This window comes from Ambystoma mexicanum, chromosome 3q (genome assembly GCF_040938575.1).
Source record: "Ambystoma mexicanum isolate Mex_15411 chromosome 3q, UKY_AmexF1_1, whole genome shotgun sequence".
NCBI classification, from domain to species: domain Eukaryota; kingdom Metazoa; phylum Chordata; class Amphibia; order Caudata; family Ambystomatidae; genus Ambystoma; species Ambystoma mexicanum.
Genome location: NC_090926.1, coordinates 145751163 through 145768902, shown reverse-complemented (window position 1 = coordinate 145768902; position 17740 = coordinate 145751163). Strand labels below are relative to the sequence as shown.

Here is a 17740-nt window from a genome sequence, read left to right as displayed (position 1 = left end):
TGGAAACAACTTGCTCAGGGAGTTGGCTAATGTATTGTTGGTTCCCTTGATATGGGTGGCCTGAAGTAAAAGCGGATTCCATTCTGCCCAAGGCCCCATGGTGACCGCTATCTCCTCCAGTTGGCTGGATCTCATCTCCCCTAATGGTTGATGTATGACACTGGTGTCATATTGTCCGTAAAGATGTAAACTTGACCATCCTGAATCCTGGCCGTGCAGCTCAACATTGCTCTCCTGCCTGCTTTCAGCTCCCACCAATTAGAGGATCTCAGGGACTCCAGACGAGACTATAATTGGTGGATAGTGGTGTTCCTTGAGAACGCCTCCCCAACCTTGGCAATAACATCAGGGATGATCAGGAGTGGTCAAAGGTGTTTTAGTGAAAACCCCTTCGAGGAGGTTCTTGCAATGTGTCCACCACTGGAGATTGGATCTGAGCCATGGATCCAGAGGGATATGGTGTTCGTAGTGTGCAGGATGGACCCCAGCAGGCCCATAGGACTGGGGGTTTCCAAACAGCACTTTAAGATGAGCAGCAGCACCCTCGAGATAGATGGGGATGCAGATGCGTACTCTTACACCAAATTGATAATGACAACTCAAAAGTTTGGCAAAGGGAGTATGTTTAATGACAAGTACAAAAAACGGGGAGTTCAATGGATATCAGCAATCGCTCGATAGTCCTTCTCGCTTCAACTCCAATTAATAAAAAAAAAACATAACATTTATACCAAAAACTGGTCATCACTGACGTCTAACTCGTAAAGTTTTGAATGCAACTTGATTGGTTCTAGGAAGTGAAGGCAAGCGTCCCCAGATAGCACGATCCTCCCCGCAATGAGAGACAATAATGGACTCTCCCAGGATGGGAATAAGGCCAGGACAAAGTGCAGGTGAGCTTAAATGGGAGTTTATCAATCAAAATAGGGCATGCAAAGAACTCTGCAAACTCCGAGAGCGCTCTGTCTGACAATAGCAAAGACAGGCGTATATATTTACAAAAAACGTCATAAGAACCTACATGCTATAGGGGGCACAAGTTCGTGGGGATTGGGTGGCGACGACTGGCTATAGGTGCTGCTGCGATGTGGTTTGTCGCGGCTGGAGGACGTCACTGGTTACCCTCGTGGGTTGGGCTGGGCCTGGCAGGTCAGCTGGGCTCATCCGGGCGGTGTTGTTGTGCCAACCGTGATCAGTGTCAGAGATGATTGTCTTTCCTGACTTTCTGCCCTAGGGCCACGCACGCCGCAGTTCTTCAACATTGCAATATTATCTTCCCTGGTAAATCTTCCAATAGGTTATTCTACAGGTTAATGCAACACAGGAGGAATGCACCTGGAGTGGGGTCTGTTGGCGATTCGTCAATACATGGTTACCACCATCCTGTTGACCGGGTATCAGAGGTCGTGGGGTTGGGTCTCGGGGCATGGGACAGGCGGTCTGTGTCATCATGTCTTGTTAGAAGTCAGTATGGATGTGTTCTTGTAATGTTGCCATAATATTGGGTGTCCTAATTTTACAGGGGCCATTAACCTAATGTGGGCCGGCGGGTCGTGGAGTCGAAGAAAGGGCGCCTTTGGATCTGTGTTTTAAGGCCGGGGTTTACTGCTGGGTTGTAAATAATTCAGGTGGCAGGCCGTGGCCTTGGGTGCTGCGGGGGAATGCAAATGCTTGAAGCGGCTCCAGCCGAATTGGGGGAGGTGGAGCAGCGCGGCACAGGCCTCTGCTTTTTCGTCTGGCAGGCTTCACTGGGAGGAAGGGGGAATGGCCTTGCATGTGCTCACAAAGGTATTTTCCTCGTGTGTTGCAGACTTTAGGAGGAAGAGACATAAACATTCATATAATATACAATACTCATTGAGTCTTTCCAAAGCTCACGTTTTTGACATTGCTAGTGCCATCCATATGGCCAATTTGAGCACATTACTTGTACACTACGTTTTTAGCAACTACAACATTTTGTTATATGCTTATACATACACGGTAAGTGAGGTAGCAGTAAGATTGGTGGAGCACGCAGGAACAACCCGTCACTGAGACTGGCGGCAGTGGCGCATAGTGGGCTCGGACACACATATGGTGCATTTTCGTGCACCCCTTACATGAGCCCTCAGTATAGTTGCATTTGTCTTCCTTTGCACTCTAGCAGCATTAGTTCAGTTTTGGCGCGGGACTGTGGGGTGCAGTCTTCTCGATAACACACATAACATGAAAAACCACCGGGACGCTTTTACCATTTGCGCATAGCTACAGGGATGTGGGTGCTTCGTCCCTAATGTCATATGAGCACCCATCCTGCCATTTTCATATATTTTACAGGTTTTTAGTCAGTGAGGTTGTGGAGAGAACGCTTTCATCACAGGTGGTTTGCTCATTAGTATTTGGGGATTTTGTTTTTGTCAGGGGACCATTGTACAGTTCTTTTCCACCCAGGCCCTGCTGGCCGGGTCATGCTGGAAACAGCGATACACTGCGGAAGGTGAAATGTTACAGTGTTGGTATCTAACACTAGCTCATGTCCGTCTGCTCGTGGGAACGGGCTCTTAGCGGATCTGCCAGGGAGCTGTGGCCACAGGGATAAGTGACACTCTCCAAGGGTGGGGGCCGTGCTGCGGTGCCCAGGGCTCAAGCCATTTTTATTAGACGAAATGGTTTCCAGGGCCTAGCTAAATTGAGCAGGTTTGGTCAATGTCTTCAGCCAGTGCCCCACCCACCACCTGGGCCCTGGTGGCAGGAAGGACACTCGGTGAGCCATGAACCTCACCGGGGGAGAAGAGGCATGGGAGGGGGGTCTCCTGGACCAGTCCTCCCATACAGAAGTTAACTTTAATATAGGTACTATATCTGTATATGGTAACGGGGAGAGGGGATTGGATAAACAATGTCAGGTGGGGCAACTAAGCCCTTCCTTCAAAATGACTACTGTACACGTCACTAAAAGTATGACGTCTCATTGGTTCTACTAACCAGACAATAGATTGCACGGTCCACTATGATTGTGTTGGCATCAACCCCACTCATACTTTTCCATGTGCGCTTAGCAGCGTGCAGAATAGCCAGCCAGGTGCAGAGAGTTCATCTGCACCCCAGCTTCCCTCCAATTATTGTTACAATCAATCATCACTTCAGTGGTCATGAGTCAATTATTTCTTTGTAGTTGGCCTCGAGTCTGCTTCTCGGTCTGGGAAAGTTAAGGTGTCTGGGTATGGCAAAGGTCCATGGGTAGGTGTGAAAGTTTCATCCCTTAATGCTTGCCTGGTCAGGTGATTCCGATACCATGAAATCGGCCTTTCCTTCATGCAATTTTGTGTATTTGATTTAATTCTGCCAGTCGTCTGCCATCTGTGGCTTATCTTGACCTTTCCGAACAGGATGCTCTGTTCTTCTTTCCTTTTAATTGTATCCACTGTCGGCCTATTCCAGCTAATACGACCATGGCTTCTTGGCATGGTTACCTTCGTCTGAGTTTCTCTCTGTCTTTAATTCTCGATGTTTGCTGCAAAACTCTCCTCTTGAGACCTTTAGTAACCTTTGGTTGATTGTACACTTGTGTGTAGTGGAAGTATACTTACATAAAGTGCTCTTATGAGGTAGATTTATGTATAGGTGGCGCTTGCCGCAATCTATCTTACTATTAGGCATAAGCAAGCCTCACAATTTCTTTGCTTCTTGCAGTTACTTTGCATATGTACACGTTTAAACTAACTGAACATCTTCATCGTGCATATGGCATAAGTTTCTGACATCTTGACATCAATTGTTTCACTTTAGGCTCAAGATGTCGCTTATCCATGATATTTCGTCTCTTTTGTCATTATTCTCAGGTCGTTATATCTTCTATATGTGCATCAGTCCGGGTTCTCATGACGTCACCATTCGTCTTCCTTCAGTATCTTCTTAGCTTCTTCAGGTATTACAGTCTGACAATCGTCATTCTGTCTCACTTGTCAATATGGTTTTTTCAATGGGTACCTTACTGTGCAGGTTTTCCTAGGTGTCGGTACTTCAATAGGTGCTGTTATTCTGATAGGTACTGGACATAGCCCAACTGCTGCTCTCTGCTGGTTTGTTTGCTCATCATACGTCACAAATTTTGGCGTGAATGTTCCTGGTACTTCAAAAGGGGCTGCTGGAGTGTGAATCGTGCTTGGCACTTCCTCTTCAGTAGTTATTTGAAACTTGTGACCAGTGTCAATATAGATGGTAAAGCAGCTGTCGAAAGTGAAGACTAACCCAAGGGGTAACACAAATTGAATCTGCCATGAGACCTTGGGTCATCTGCTATCTCTGGCCTGATTCACTCAGAAAGGTGACAAAGATAGTAAACTTCCTGATGGATGTGGTCGCACCTGGTCTGGGAAAGCTGCACCTGGCCCCAATAGGTCTTTATGTAAGTCTGAAAGTGGGCTCCAATAAATTAAATATCCTGAGAGGGAGCCAGGTGAGATTTCCTGATGTTGATTGGAAATCCATTAGAAGGTAAGCAAACAAGAGTTCTGTACACATCATCATCAACGTCCTGAGTTTAGGGACCCAGGATGAGTAGGTCGTATAGATATGGGAAGATGGCAATCACCTGATCATGAAGCCTTCCCATTAATCCCAACTAAGATCTTGGTAAAAACCCTGGATGCTGACTTTAGTCCAAAGGGGAGGGCAGTAAATTGGAACTTCAGGTCCCCAGTGGAGAACCTCAGGAATCAGTGATGGGTTTGTCGAATCGGAACATGTAGACGCCAGCCAATCTCTGGAGAAGACCAGACTTATGATGCATTGTAGTTATTCCATCTTGAATATGATGTCCATCACAAACTCGTTGAAGGCTCTGAAGGTTATGAGCAGCCTGTAACTGCTTGATGCCTTGGGAACCAGAAAGACATTAGAGAACAACCCCCGGCCCCTCTTTCCTCCGGACAAAAAGGCACTATTACCTTCATCCAAAGAAGGGCTCTGATCGTCAGTCTTTTATCCAGGGGGTGAGCCTGTCCCCAGAGTCTGGATGGAGGGAGGCCAATGGGGTGGTATAACCTTTCACAATGCTTTCCAGGGCCAAGGTGTCTGGGGTGGAGATGAATTGTGGGAGTCTGCACCCACATGCCACTGATGTGCAAGCCCGATCCGGTCAGGATCAAGTCGGCCTAAGTAGAGACATGTTTCCCTTCGATTGAGAGGGAACAACGTTGGTTTGCTGCTGACATGAAGCCGGAAGGAGGAAGCAGGTAGGCGAGCCCTGCTTGACCTGAATCCAGTCATCGGGATCCTTGCAGGCTTGTTGCTAGGTTTCTTCCTCAGTGTCTCTAAAGTGCTTTTCCTCATGATGCACTCAGTGCACATTCTTCTCAAGCTGTTTACCAAATAGCTTTGCCCCTTGAAAAGGTAGGCGTTAAGCCACAACTGTCTGAGCTGATTCAGTCTGTCAATCTCTCACATGAAGCTGACACTTGGGCAAGACTGTGGTTTCCATTGTGTGAACAGCTGCTCGGAATCTGAGAGGGATTCGGCCTCTCGATGCATAGCGTCCAGTAGTGGTGTGCAGTCTACTTCCTTTACCATACGTGTATGCAGAAGTTAACCATGAGCATCTGACGCACATACGAGGCATTGACGGACGTTCTCAAGGGTTCATAAGAACCTGCATAGATTGTCCTCAAGGCACTTTCAACCTTTTTGCCCATTGAATGGTGTACCACAGCCTCTTTGGGGGGCATACAACGGGGACCTGTAAGCCTAGAAAGACGAGAATCTACTTCTAATGAAGGTAACAGTCATTTTTATTTTTACCTCAGAAAGGATAGAGCATTTCCATGAACCTGGGCAGAGAGTCGGGTTCCTTCCACTCTCTCCAAATCATACCCCATATGTCAGGGATAAGTGGGAAGAGCCTTTTTCCCATCTTCTTGAACTGGCGAACAGTAGGCTTTGTCACAGGGTTCGGTTGCTTCTCTTACACAAAAACAAAATACATGTGATCATAACGTTTTCAACTATGCAGTGATCCAAATATTTTGACCTATGTTCATCCCAGTTCCTGTTTCAAAGGGATGGGGTAAAGGACAAGCAAGAGGGGAGTGAACCTCTTGCTCTGTGTACTCCACTTTTTCTTCGACCCTTGCCTCTTTTTCCTCTTGTGAGGGTTTTCTGATAAGAATCATCAACTGGTCGTAAGACTCATGAGTTGTAGCTCTCGTCCCATTTAGAGGGGAGATTGAGGATTCAGATGACGGGAATCATGGTTCTTTTCTCTAAATGTTTTGCCATGGCGCTACACCTCTCCCGAGCTTCAAACTACTGCCTGAAGAGGTGCTCTGGATGAGGGACCACCTGGTCCGGAGCCGCGCACTATGCAGCGCAGTAATGGGACGGAGACAAGTGTATGCTAACACGTCTTTATTCCTCACCGTCCAACAGGGTAATTCCACTCCTTCCCTCTCCATGTCACTTCCCTTCCTGCCCCACCCCATCCCGCCCCTCTGCCCCGGAACGCCATTGTCAACGTGATACCCCTTCAAATTAAACAGTTACCCCAACGGGGGTATAGCGTCATCTGAGATGATGCGGCTCACCCCATCTCTTCAATGAGCCAGCAAGGTTTGTTCCTCGCCCATTGAGGTCTCAGTCCCCAACGTGCACCTTCGCTCAGGCTCACACAGGTCCTCAACACCTGAGGCGTCTGAATCTTCCTGATCTCCCTGATAGGAATCATCTGTGATATCCTCATCAGTCACACCTCCTCTTCCACCAGTCATCCTCGGGCTGGTCAGTGGAAATCTCTTAAAGTGTGAGGAGTTTTGCGTAGTGGATCCATGATCACCCTGGGCCGTTATCATGGAACATTTTTTGCAATGATGACCAATGGTTCATCCTTGAACGCTGCAGTGTGTTTGTTGGTCTCTGGTTGTTTCACTGTTACCACTTCTCCTATCTCTAGCATGGTGTCCCGAGCTTTCCTTTGCAGGTCGTCTTACTCTTTCATTATTTGCTTGGCGGTTCGGTCATGATCTCTCAGTTCTGTGTCATCAGGCCACTCAGCTTCTTGGGGTCCTTGCTGGGGTAGCCTGGTGAGGACATTTCTCCCAGACATTACTTCTGCTGAACTCTTTCCTGTGGAGCAATGTGGGGTGCTCCAATAATCCCTTAGCAGTTGTTGGAGGACTTGTTCGTAAGGTTGTCCCACTTGTAGCGCTTGCTTGAGATTTGCCATGAAGTGTTCGATAATGCCGTTCCCATGTGGCCAGAGCGGCGTGATTATCTGGTGATGAAACCCCATGTTTTCACTGAAGCATTAAAAATCCTGACTGGGGAACGGGGGCCCATTGTCCGTTTTCACTCTTCTGGCTATGCTTTATCTGGTGAAGATGAGGCCCATTGCTGGGATGATGTGATGGGCAGCCGTGGATGATACCAGCTGTGCCTCAGGGTATCAGGAGTACTCATCCGTTACAGCCAGGACATATTTACCTCCTTCGATGGGTCCGAAGAAATCAGCAGCTACTGCTTCCTACACTCCTTCCGGTAGCTCGGACATGCGTTGCGGTTCTGGATGTCTGTTTGGTGTGATGAGACAGCACGTTGGACACTCTCTCAGGATCTCCTCCACCAGCGAATCCAATTGCGGGAACCACACCTTTTGTCATATCATGCATTTTGTGGAGACAATACCTCGGTGCCCCTCATGGACAAGTTCCACCACTTTTCTTCTGAGAGAGGCCGGAATCACCATTTTGTGTGCTTTCATATATGTTGTCCTCAGAGAGGGCTAATTCCTCCTTCACTTGAATTAGCCTATCCACCTCCCTACTGATATCATCTGACTCGAGGCAACCTCTCTCCTTCGCTCTCCTCTACCACGCCAACCTGAGTCCCTCGCTGATAATGCGGCATGCTATGTGTGTCTCCATCTCTTGAGCCAGGCTGCGACTGGCATATGCAAAAATGTGAGTATGTTTTGGATCATCAGGGCCGATTTGGGCCAGGATCCCTGTTAACGCGACAGGGCTTGCATCTACTGTCAGTTCTGACTCACGGTTTTTGTCAAAATATCCCATGTTCCCGGTCCGTGCCACCCTGTCGCGGATTGTAGTGAAGGTTTGCTGACAGTCATCAGACCAGTTGAGCATGGCATTCTGTTTGTTTAGAGCTCGAAGTGGTTCACTGATGGTGGCAAAGTCCTTGATGTACCGTGTAAAATAACTGGCAAGACCCAGGAAGGATCTTAACTCAGAGACATTTGTCGGTGGTGGTGTCTCATTGAGTGCCGCTATCTTGTCCGGCTCTAGGGTCATGCCTTTCTCCGAGAATATATGTCCAAAGAATTTCAGCGTACCCTTCCTGAATTCACACTTTTCTTGATTAAGGGTGAGGTTGGCCACTTCCAATGCCATGCATACTCTGGACAATGTTTCATCACGCTTTCTGACATCTGTGCCAAACACCAAAATGTCATCACTATAATTGATACAGTTAGGGATGTGTTTGATCATGTTGTGAATCTCTGCTTGAAAAATCTCGGCTGCGGAGGCTACACCGAAACTTAACATTTTGTATCTATAAAGTCCGAGATGCGTGATGAAAGTGGTTATATTTCTGCTCTCTGGGCTCAGTACTAACTGGTGATAGCCCTTTTGGAGGTCCAGTTTAGATGAGACCATAACACTGTTTAGTAGGTGTATCATGCCCGTGATGCGCAGTGCCATGTATCTCACTCTCTTAATGGCATGGTTGGGTCTTCTCATATCTATGCACAGGTGGATGGCATCTGAGCCTTTCTTCGGGACAGGGACTATGGGAGATACCCATGTTGTGGGTCCTGTGGCTGGTTTGATTATTTCTTGCTCAAGTAGTTGTACAGTTCCTCCTGTACTTTCCGTTGTATGTTAAGGGGTATGCCTCTGTAGTGTTGTACTACCAGCAGGATGTCTTCGTCTATGTGTAATTTGATTTGTTTGTTGCATAGTTTTCCTATTCCTTTGAATAAGGTCGGGTGCAGCTCCTTCATCTTGTTCACAGGGTTGATGTACCTATGTAGCATTAGCTTGTACAGCACATCTATCAGACCCATGTCTATAGCTGTTTTGAAGCTGATTATGCATCCGCTTTCACTCCCAGTGGCAAGCACATGTATGAGTAGTTTCCTCTCTTGTGACTTGTATCTGCACGTGCCTTCAAATTGTCCTAAGCACTAGAGACATTGCCCCACATGGATATATGTCTACAGTTGTCGGTTTGAGTTTGGGGGGGGCACTGCAGTTCAGTGTATATCTGTTCGCTTATCACGTTCACTGTGCAACTCATGTGTATCAAGAACTCTGTCAGTCTTTCATTGAGCCCCATGAGTAGTGTCAGGCTCTGTTCCATTGCTGCAGAGCTGCCCAGAGTGCACAAGTAACCTTTCTTTCTGTGTTCACCCCCCGATGAACTGATCTCTGTGTGCGAGGGAGATTGCTCTACCAGATATCGCACGTGGCGTCTCGATCTTCTATCTGGTTGTGTGTGTGTGTGTGTGAGACATACCTCCTCTTCTCCTTCTTGTCTTTTCTTTCAAGCACAGTGTCATCCCTCGATTCTGGCTCTCTTGTTTCTGCCTCTTTGGGTCTGTAGTGAGACTGGGCAGATGCTTGAGACACTTGTGCCGCAGTGAGGAGCGGCCTGTGCATGTAGCGAGCTGTGGACTCTCTCCCACTGTCTCGCCCTTTTTTTCTTGATAAGCAACATACTGATTTGAAATGTACTTCATCGCGACACGGAGCACCTCTGTCCGACTGCTGGACAGGTTCCTTGGTGTGGATATTCGAACCCGCACTGATAGCAGAAAGGTTCTTCTTGTTTGAGGTTGTTTTGTCGCCTGTGTATTGACTCTGAGGGCGTGGCTGTGGCTGGCTGTGTTGAAACTCTTGACCTGTGTGTTCACTGCCAGTTCTGTGTTAGAATTTCATCAAGTGTTCAGGCTTTTTGAAGTAGTTTGCGCTGAAAGGTCTGGGATTCGCAGCCCGCAATGATTTGGGACTGTAGGGCCTCCGTGTTGGAGTAATTTGCAAAGTCACAGTGCTTCATTTTGATTCGTAGGTGCGTGACGTAGGCGTCCATTGTTTAACCTTTTGCCTGTTTTGTGTTATGAAATAGATGACATTCATAGTCCATGTTTGTGTGCGGTGTGAAGTAGGCAGCCAACGCACACTTCAGGTCTTGAATTGAGTTAATGGACTTATCAGCATTTCATCTATAATGTCCCTTGTTGCAGATCCCACTGCTAACTTTAGCAGGCATTTTTGCCTTTCCTCGTCGACGGGCCGTGCTGCCCCCATTTAGAGATCAAAATCCCTAATCCACCTGGTCCACCTTGGCCCCATGCTACTCGTGTCTGATACATCGAAAGCCCCTGGTAGTTGTACAGCAAGAGAGTTAGAAGGTCTGTATGGCGCTGTAGCAGGTGGAGCCGCCAGCCCCCCTGTCTGAATGTCCTGATTAACTGCTTGTGGAATGTCCTCGAGAGACATATCTGTTTTCTTCTAACATGTCCTTGTCCGTAAAACTCTCTCTCGCCAATTCTCTGCATGGCCGCCAACAGTGGCACGAGCACCGTGTTACTGCGGATGAGACAATGAGGGAAAACACTGTGGGACGGCCGGCACGTGGCACAAGCAGCGTCTGTCTCTCCTGCTCCTTATTCCACTCACCACTTTCTCTGTGTGGATCACAACCGCGGCATTGGTTGACTCCGACATCACTCGGCCTGTCTGCAGATGGGCGCAGCAATGACCTCACTGCCGCAGCCACGGGCAATGCTTCTGCCAACAGGCTTTTGGGTATAACACGCAGCACTCGCGACACCTGGATTCATTTGCGTGTCCTGCGCGAACTTCCCTCTTCATCGCCAATGAAGAGTTGCTCCAGATGAGAGACCACCTGGTCCGGAGCCGCATGTTATGCAGCGCAGAAATGGGACGGCGACAAGTGTATACTAACACGTCTTTATTCCTCATCGTCCAACAGGCTACTGTCACTCCTTCCCTCCCCATGTCACTTCCCTTCCCGCCACCCACCCCATCCCGCCCCTCTGCCCCGGAACCCCATTGTCAACGTGACACTGCCATTCGGTGTTGTCATGGTACTAACTACTCAATTTGACGTCAGGACGTAGAAGGCCAAGTGGGTGTTGCTCTTACTTCCTTTTGTGTCCTTGAATCCAGAGGTCAAAGTGGGCGGGAACTACAGGGTACGATATTCCCTTCCTTTTCGACAATATCCATCATTGTTCCCTTATTTTATGTGTCAAGCAACACCGTTCCAGGATGGCGGGGTAGACACCTTTGTATGTTTTTTTGTTTTTTGTTTATTTTTCACAGGCCAGGGATTTGAACCAGCGATCTGCCAGTGGCAAGCCGCTGTCACATCACACTGTGATATCTCGCAGGTTCTGGGTTCTCTCGGTTTATTTGAATACACTGCTTGGGACATCACTGACGCCCATTGCCAAGGCATCAAAAAGCCCAGCTTGGCAACGATCTGCCTTTGAATTGCTAATCACGGCAGTATTTTCAGGTACTGGAAGGGGTGGGTGTGTGTCTAGTCATGGGCATGTCCTTTAAGAGGTGTGAACGGGTGGGTGATTGCAAAAGGCAGGCTGCATGAAGCTGCAAGCTGTGTGGTAATGGTGGTCATTTAAATCAATGTTTTGTTTTCTTCAAAAGTTGTGGAGTGTAGGGAAGGAAGGACCCAGGTGCAGAGTTGAATTGGGGGAAGGGCCGAGTGGCGGTGAGTATGGGGTTTATGTGTGGGGGTTGGGGTGAAGAGGCAGGGCAGAAGGAAACATTGTTCCCTTACTTTTTTTTTGCAGTTCGACCCCTGCTTGAACCTACAAATGGGCTTCCCCTCCTGGCCCTGCAATGATGGGGACACTTCCGTGCTATGCACAGGCATTAAGCTGTTTCACTCCACATCGCTTACCGGAGCGTTGTCGCCATTTTATGCCAAAATGCAGTTCTCTACCATCAGCCTTTACTGGAGTGCAGACACTCGTCACGTTGCCCCTGGCGGCAGGTCCTGCGAAAAGCGAGCAAGACATCCTCCTGCCAGCAGACAAGACCTTGCTCTTCTGCAGGTCCTTGCTGTTTTTCCTAGGAGCGCAAAGCCTGCAGCCCCTCCTGTCCTCTGCCGAGCTCAGGAGGAGTGGGGGGCGCCTACTCACCTGGGGATCAGCTACCCAGTGTTGCCAAATCCTCAGTAAGGAAAATAGCTATTGGCTGCCCTAAAAATCGGCAGAAGTACCTAAATGACATCATTGCCTAATTTGCATAATTGCCTACTCTTGCCCCCTACGATGTATCACTTTTTCTGTGGCCCCTCCCCTTTCAACCATTTCGTTTCAGTCCATCCCCTTAACATACAGTTCCCTTGGAGTGTTTCCGGGGGCGGGCTGGCTACGTTAAGAAAAATAAAAGTTGTTTCATTCAATCTGCTGATGGTCAGCAGAACACTCGTTGCTGAAACGCCTCAAAGATTAGCTGCATACATTGTTATCATTAACAGTTAACAGCTCCCTTTTAGGTGCACTGTGTGTTTTTGCATTACTCCCGTTAGAAAACTGGCGAATGACCACACTTTTTTCTATTGGTTTGGAAACTTGCATAAATGACGCAAGTCTCCAAACCAATAGAAAAAAGTAGCTAGATTTCTCTGTAGCCACTTTTTTTTATCAGAAAGTCGCTAGGGGGTCCTACTTTTTCACTAAATATAGCTACCTACAGCGCAGGGAATGAGCCGGAATGGGTTCCGGCGAAAAATGTTGCTCCAACCCCCAGACACAGGGGCTAGCACATGACTCTCCCAGACCCTGGGTCTCAATGAGCAGACAGCTTTCAGAAGACTCAGCAGAGTGCTATAACTCCACGGAGTGCTGCCCTAATACACCCCTGTGTCATATCTAACTGAGCTATCTCCCTCGCAGTGGATTGCTTTTGTTTATTTTAACAGGGCATAGCAGAAACTGCCAAAGCCTCACATGTAGTGTTCCATCTGTCCAAACTGGTATATATGTCCTGCAATTTACAGACATCTCTTTATTAGGGTGAATATTGTGACCAATCAAAACAGAAGAGTCCATTATTTGCTTAAAACGGTTTCCTACTGAATCACTATAGGACATGTTTAACATTTAAAATTGTGGACATTATGATATTGCCATAATGCTCTTTGTTGTTATGCAAATCACCAAGAATGGGTTCTATGAAGAGATACTGGGCCTCATTACGAGGTTGGCAGTAACCCACCAGTGCCACCGGCGGGTTGCCGCCAACTCCGTAACACCGCTTTCGGCACCTGACTTCCTGGTGCCACCGGGACATTACAAATCCCGGTGGATCGAGAAGTCAGGTGCTGGAAAATGTTAGTCCCCATTCTCGTGGACTCAGAAACACCAGCACTATTGCTAATGGTGCCGGTGCTTCTGTGACAACTCTCCTTTCTAGGGCCGTTGCAACCGGCAGGTCAGACCTGCCGGGCCCCGAGGCCCCAGAAAGCAGAGTTCTAGTGTGCTAGTCCGGAACGGGTGCCGGTACATTGCTTATTTCCAGACCAGCAGACTTGTAATGAGGCCCACTGTGTTGCGCAACCAGGCTGGGGGCCACAGTACATTTTTCCCATTTCCAGCACTGGCTACCTACCTTCCATCAACTCTTTGTGTAGGCCCTGCAAAGACCCTGAAGAGTCCTCGTGAGAAAGACGAGGAGACAAGCTCAGCAGGTCCCCTCAAAAAGGACGTCTGTGGAATGCAGAACGAAAAAACGAGGATTGAGGTGTAGTCCTACCCCAGTTTACATCCAAACAGGGTACACAGTTTGCGGGAAGCGGTGATATGTAAAAACAAATTGGGGGGGGGGGATATCTAGGGGAAGGCAGACTGACTTCACATGTTAAAGGAGGAGAGCATGTGGGGGCCGTACGCCCATGTAATCATGGTGATATCGAAACACTTCCACATTTCGTGGATGTTCTGTTCTCTATAAAAACACAGTATGACAATGGGCCTCATTATGAGTTTGCCGGGCCAGAAACAAGGGTGCCGGTAAACTCACTGGCACCCTTGTTTCTGGATCGGCAAACTCTGAGTCTGCCTACCTTGGCCACTGGTCTGACCCTGCTGGGCGCAGCGGCCACGGTAAGCAGACCGGTCATGGAAGCACTGGCAGCGTTAGCAACGGTGCCGGTGCTTCCGTGTCCCCACTCCCATAGAGTCCTAATGGACTCTATGGGAATGGGGACTTACATTTTACCGGCGCCTGACTTCCTGGGCTGCCGGACTCGTAATGAGCTCGTGGCACCGGGAAGTCAGGTGCTGGTAAATTATTACAAGTCGGGCGGCAATGCACCGGTAGCACCGGCAGGGTTACCGCCGCACTCGCAATGAAGCCCAATTACATTTTTGGAAAGAAAACGATATAAGAAACTGCTCTAACACATTTGTTGCAGTTACCATGTCTTGTTTCATGTTATGCGGTCGTATCCTTTGTATCCCTGACATTGAACAACGGGGTGAAGTGTGTTAAAGGTATTGCCTCTTGTCAAATAATTGTCTCTTGCAACCTAAATATTGGAGAAGTCGCTCCTGCAAAAAATACTTAACTCCATATAGAAAATGTACAGGTGTGGAATCAGGTCCTTGGTTAAGGGAATGCCTACCACCTGGTCCTGCTCCACCTCTCGGGGGTATCCAGTTTAAACAATACTCCAATTCATTTTTTTTTAAAAAAAGAACCACATGTGTAAGACTTTAGACTGGTAGATCACCTTCTCAGACTCTGCCATGGGTGTGCTGCAAGTCTCAAATCCATAAGCAGTTGTGTTGGATTCTTGAACTGGAGCTACTGGGGCAGTCGGGCCAAGATCATGCGCTAGCAATTCAGTATACACATGGCCGCTAAAAAGTACCAGCCCTGTCGAGCATTCATGGGCTGTAGGCAGAAGTACCTCACAAACTGTGCTGTGGACTAACCACAAGCTCTCTTCACATATGTTATGTTACAAAGCATTGATACTGCGTCAAATCATCACTGTAGTTGTCTCAGAGCACTGAGGCGTGTCTGAAAGTTGGCATATTTTACCCGCCCCCTCGCCCCCCACAGGGGTAACAGACTGCAGTCTATAGAAGAAAAGGGTTAGAGGAATATGGAGATCAGCCTACTTCAGTTTCAATAGCCAAACCCCTACAATTTAAGCCAAACTGTATCTGAATTTGTGATTTCCACATTACCAAATGTTATCTTCTTCAAAAGCTAAAACCACAGATAACTCAGAGGCCTTCAGATCTTCGTGTACAGACTTGATTTTGTCGCAGCTTAGCAGAGGGAAATGCCATCTTGTCAGATCTACTCCAATCTCTGCAACATCATCCCCTCCGCAACTTGCCTTGTAAGACGAAGAGGACCAAGCACATATCTGCACTTGGTTTATGCTTGAGGCATGTCTTATGCTTACCCCCAAAATCTGCTGATAGGTTCCCAGGGCCAGATACCTGCACAGATTACTCCTGCACTGTTTCCGACTGCACCGATTCCTCCTGCACTGTTTCCTCCTGCACTGTTTCCTCCTGCACCAATTCCTCCTGCACTAATTCCTCCTGCACCAATTTGTATTTATTTGTATTTGTATTTATTTGCGACTTATATGGTGCTCTATGCCAAAGCGCTAAACAGAGAACACACTTAACAATACAATAAAATGCAGGGTTAAAAACTACAAAAAGGTATTTATGGTTGTCTTTCTAAGAGAAGAAGATAGGTCTAAAGAGTAGTACGAAATAGAGAGTAAGAGGTAATAGAAGCGATAGGGAAAGAGCGTTCAGTGAGATGGAGCGAGCAAATTAAAGAGCAAAATCATGATTGGGCACAGGGGGGAATGAGGCACTGACAATAATAATTGAGAATCAGAATAAAGAAAATATGCAGGAGAAGGCGCAGCATGCAGGCTTTTACCCATGCCAGCTCGGGGGAGTCTTTCAAGGGCTCCGCCGAGCTGGCGTAGTGGGAGAAGGCGCGGCAATAATAAATCTCAGAATTAGAGATCTGACAGATAGATGAGATAACCAAGGTGGAGGAGGAGATTGGGGGAGAAATCCCGATTCCTCCTGCACCGATTCCTCCTGTACTGTTTCCTGGCTTCTAGGCATTCTTTAGCCGCCCCTTAACATATTGCACTAGGTCTTCCACCTGTCATTGAGTGTACACTACTCTCTTGACTCTTTGGATTAAGCGTGTTCTTAGACATAAAGCAATAAATGAAGATGGAGTTCAGACATTTGCTCAAACTATTGATGTTTATTAAATATCGATCCCCTGTGTCCAACAATGCAAATTTGAAGTGAAATGTAATCTGCTTCCCAACAGATCCCATCACTTTTAAGTCCTGTTAGCTCATCAACATTTTAGCATTTTATTCTTTGTTTTGAGAGTGGAGTAGTGTGTCTTTCGACATGTCATTTTATACAAATATGCAACTTCTGAACCATGCCTGAAAAAAGTGGCAGCACCAACACTTTCATTTCATTTCTGTATCCTTTCCTCTGTATCCCTCTACTCTCTCTGCAGGCAAGCAATGGTGGCCATGCCAGTGACTACTCCTCCTCCCTGCCCTCTACACCCAACATCAGCCACCGGGAGCTACGGAGCGAGGCCTCCCTAGGAATAGGCACACCCAGCTCTCTACACCGAGGGGCCAAGCGCCGGACCAGCCTATTCACGGTGAGTACCTGATCCAGTAGAGTGAAGGAAATGTAAAGACAGGATTCTAACAAACTAACTGGCCACCTGCGCCACTATCGATTAAATGTCATTAGCCTTTATAGTCCAGAGATGATGCTCTTTATTTTGCAATTCTTATTTGACACTAGTTGCAAACAGCCGACACGTGTTTCGACCTTCAAGGAGGTCTTCCTCAGGACTCTGATACATAAACCCAAAATAACAATACCCATGAAAACATCATTATTTCGAATACATACCACGATGATACCATCGTTGCGACCTGATCAATAAATGTGCCATCTTATTTCCATCAGTTAAACAATAAAGTGTTTTTTTTTAATAAAAAGAACACACAAGAAGCATAACATAAAGGAAAACAAGGGCGAATCGAGGGGAAATTAGGAGGAAGGTAACAGAGAAAATCAAAAATACAATAGTTGAGTTATTTATTGTCAATTCACACGTTACTGTAAACAATAAAGCAATGACTAAAAGTCAATCTGTGTAACCACCACCACAAAGTGAAAGATCCAATTTTATGAGGATCTCACTTATCATTGCATGATGCAATTACGCTACTGATTAAGAATATAAACAGTACTCTGTGCCATTGTGTGTTCATTACTTTTTATTGTGGAATTTCTACCCCAGCAATTCACTTAATCATTCCCACGTCACCTTGTTGCAACTCATATTTTCCTGAATGGGTGAGAAATGTCCCTAAATGTTGTCTCTTTAAGTGGGGATTACCTCAAAAGCACACCCTTCTTTCAAGAGGTACAGTATATGTTTAAAAGTAAACCTTTATTAACCCTACAACCAAGAGATGTTACGCTCTATTGGGGATTCATCTCTGCAAATGAGCATTTACAAATAGAAGGCTTCCTACGAATCTCAATAACTCGTCCCCTTCCATCTTACTAGTTATCATTCAGTAAAGGTGCCCCAAGATGTCCTTTAATGTATCCTCTCAAAATAAGATATTCACACATACCTTCTAGATTTCT

At 47.1% G+C, this 17740-nt stretch overlaps 1 protein-coding gene across 3 annotated transcripts in view; it reads left to right on the top strand.

The window, feature by feature from the left end:
* The window catches only part of AGAP2 (ArfGAP with GTPase domain, ankyrin repeat and PH domain 2), a 1175901-nt gene that overhangs the window by 1056405 nt on the left and 101756 nt on the right, over positions 1-17740 (top strand). For all 3 annotated transcript variants that reach the window (XM_069653347.1, XM_069653346.1, XM_069653345.1), the window contains exon 8: positions 16578-16730. In XM_069653347.1, coding sequence (XP_069509448.1) covers positions 16578-16730 — 153 coding nt within the window. The remainder of the gene's footprint in view (positions 1-16577; positions 16731-17740) is intronic.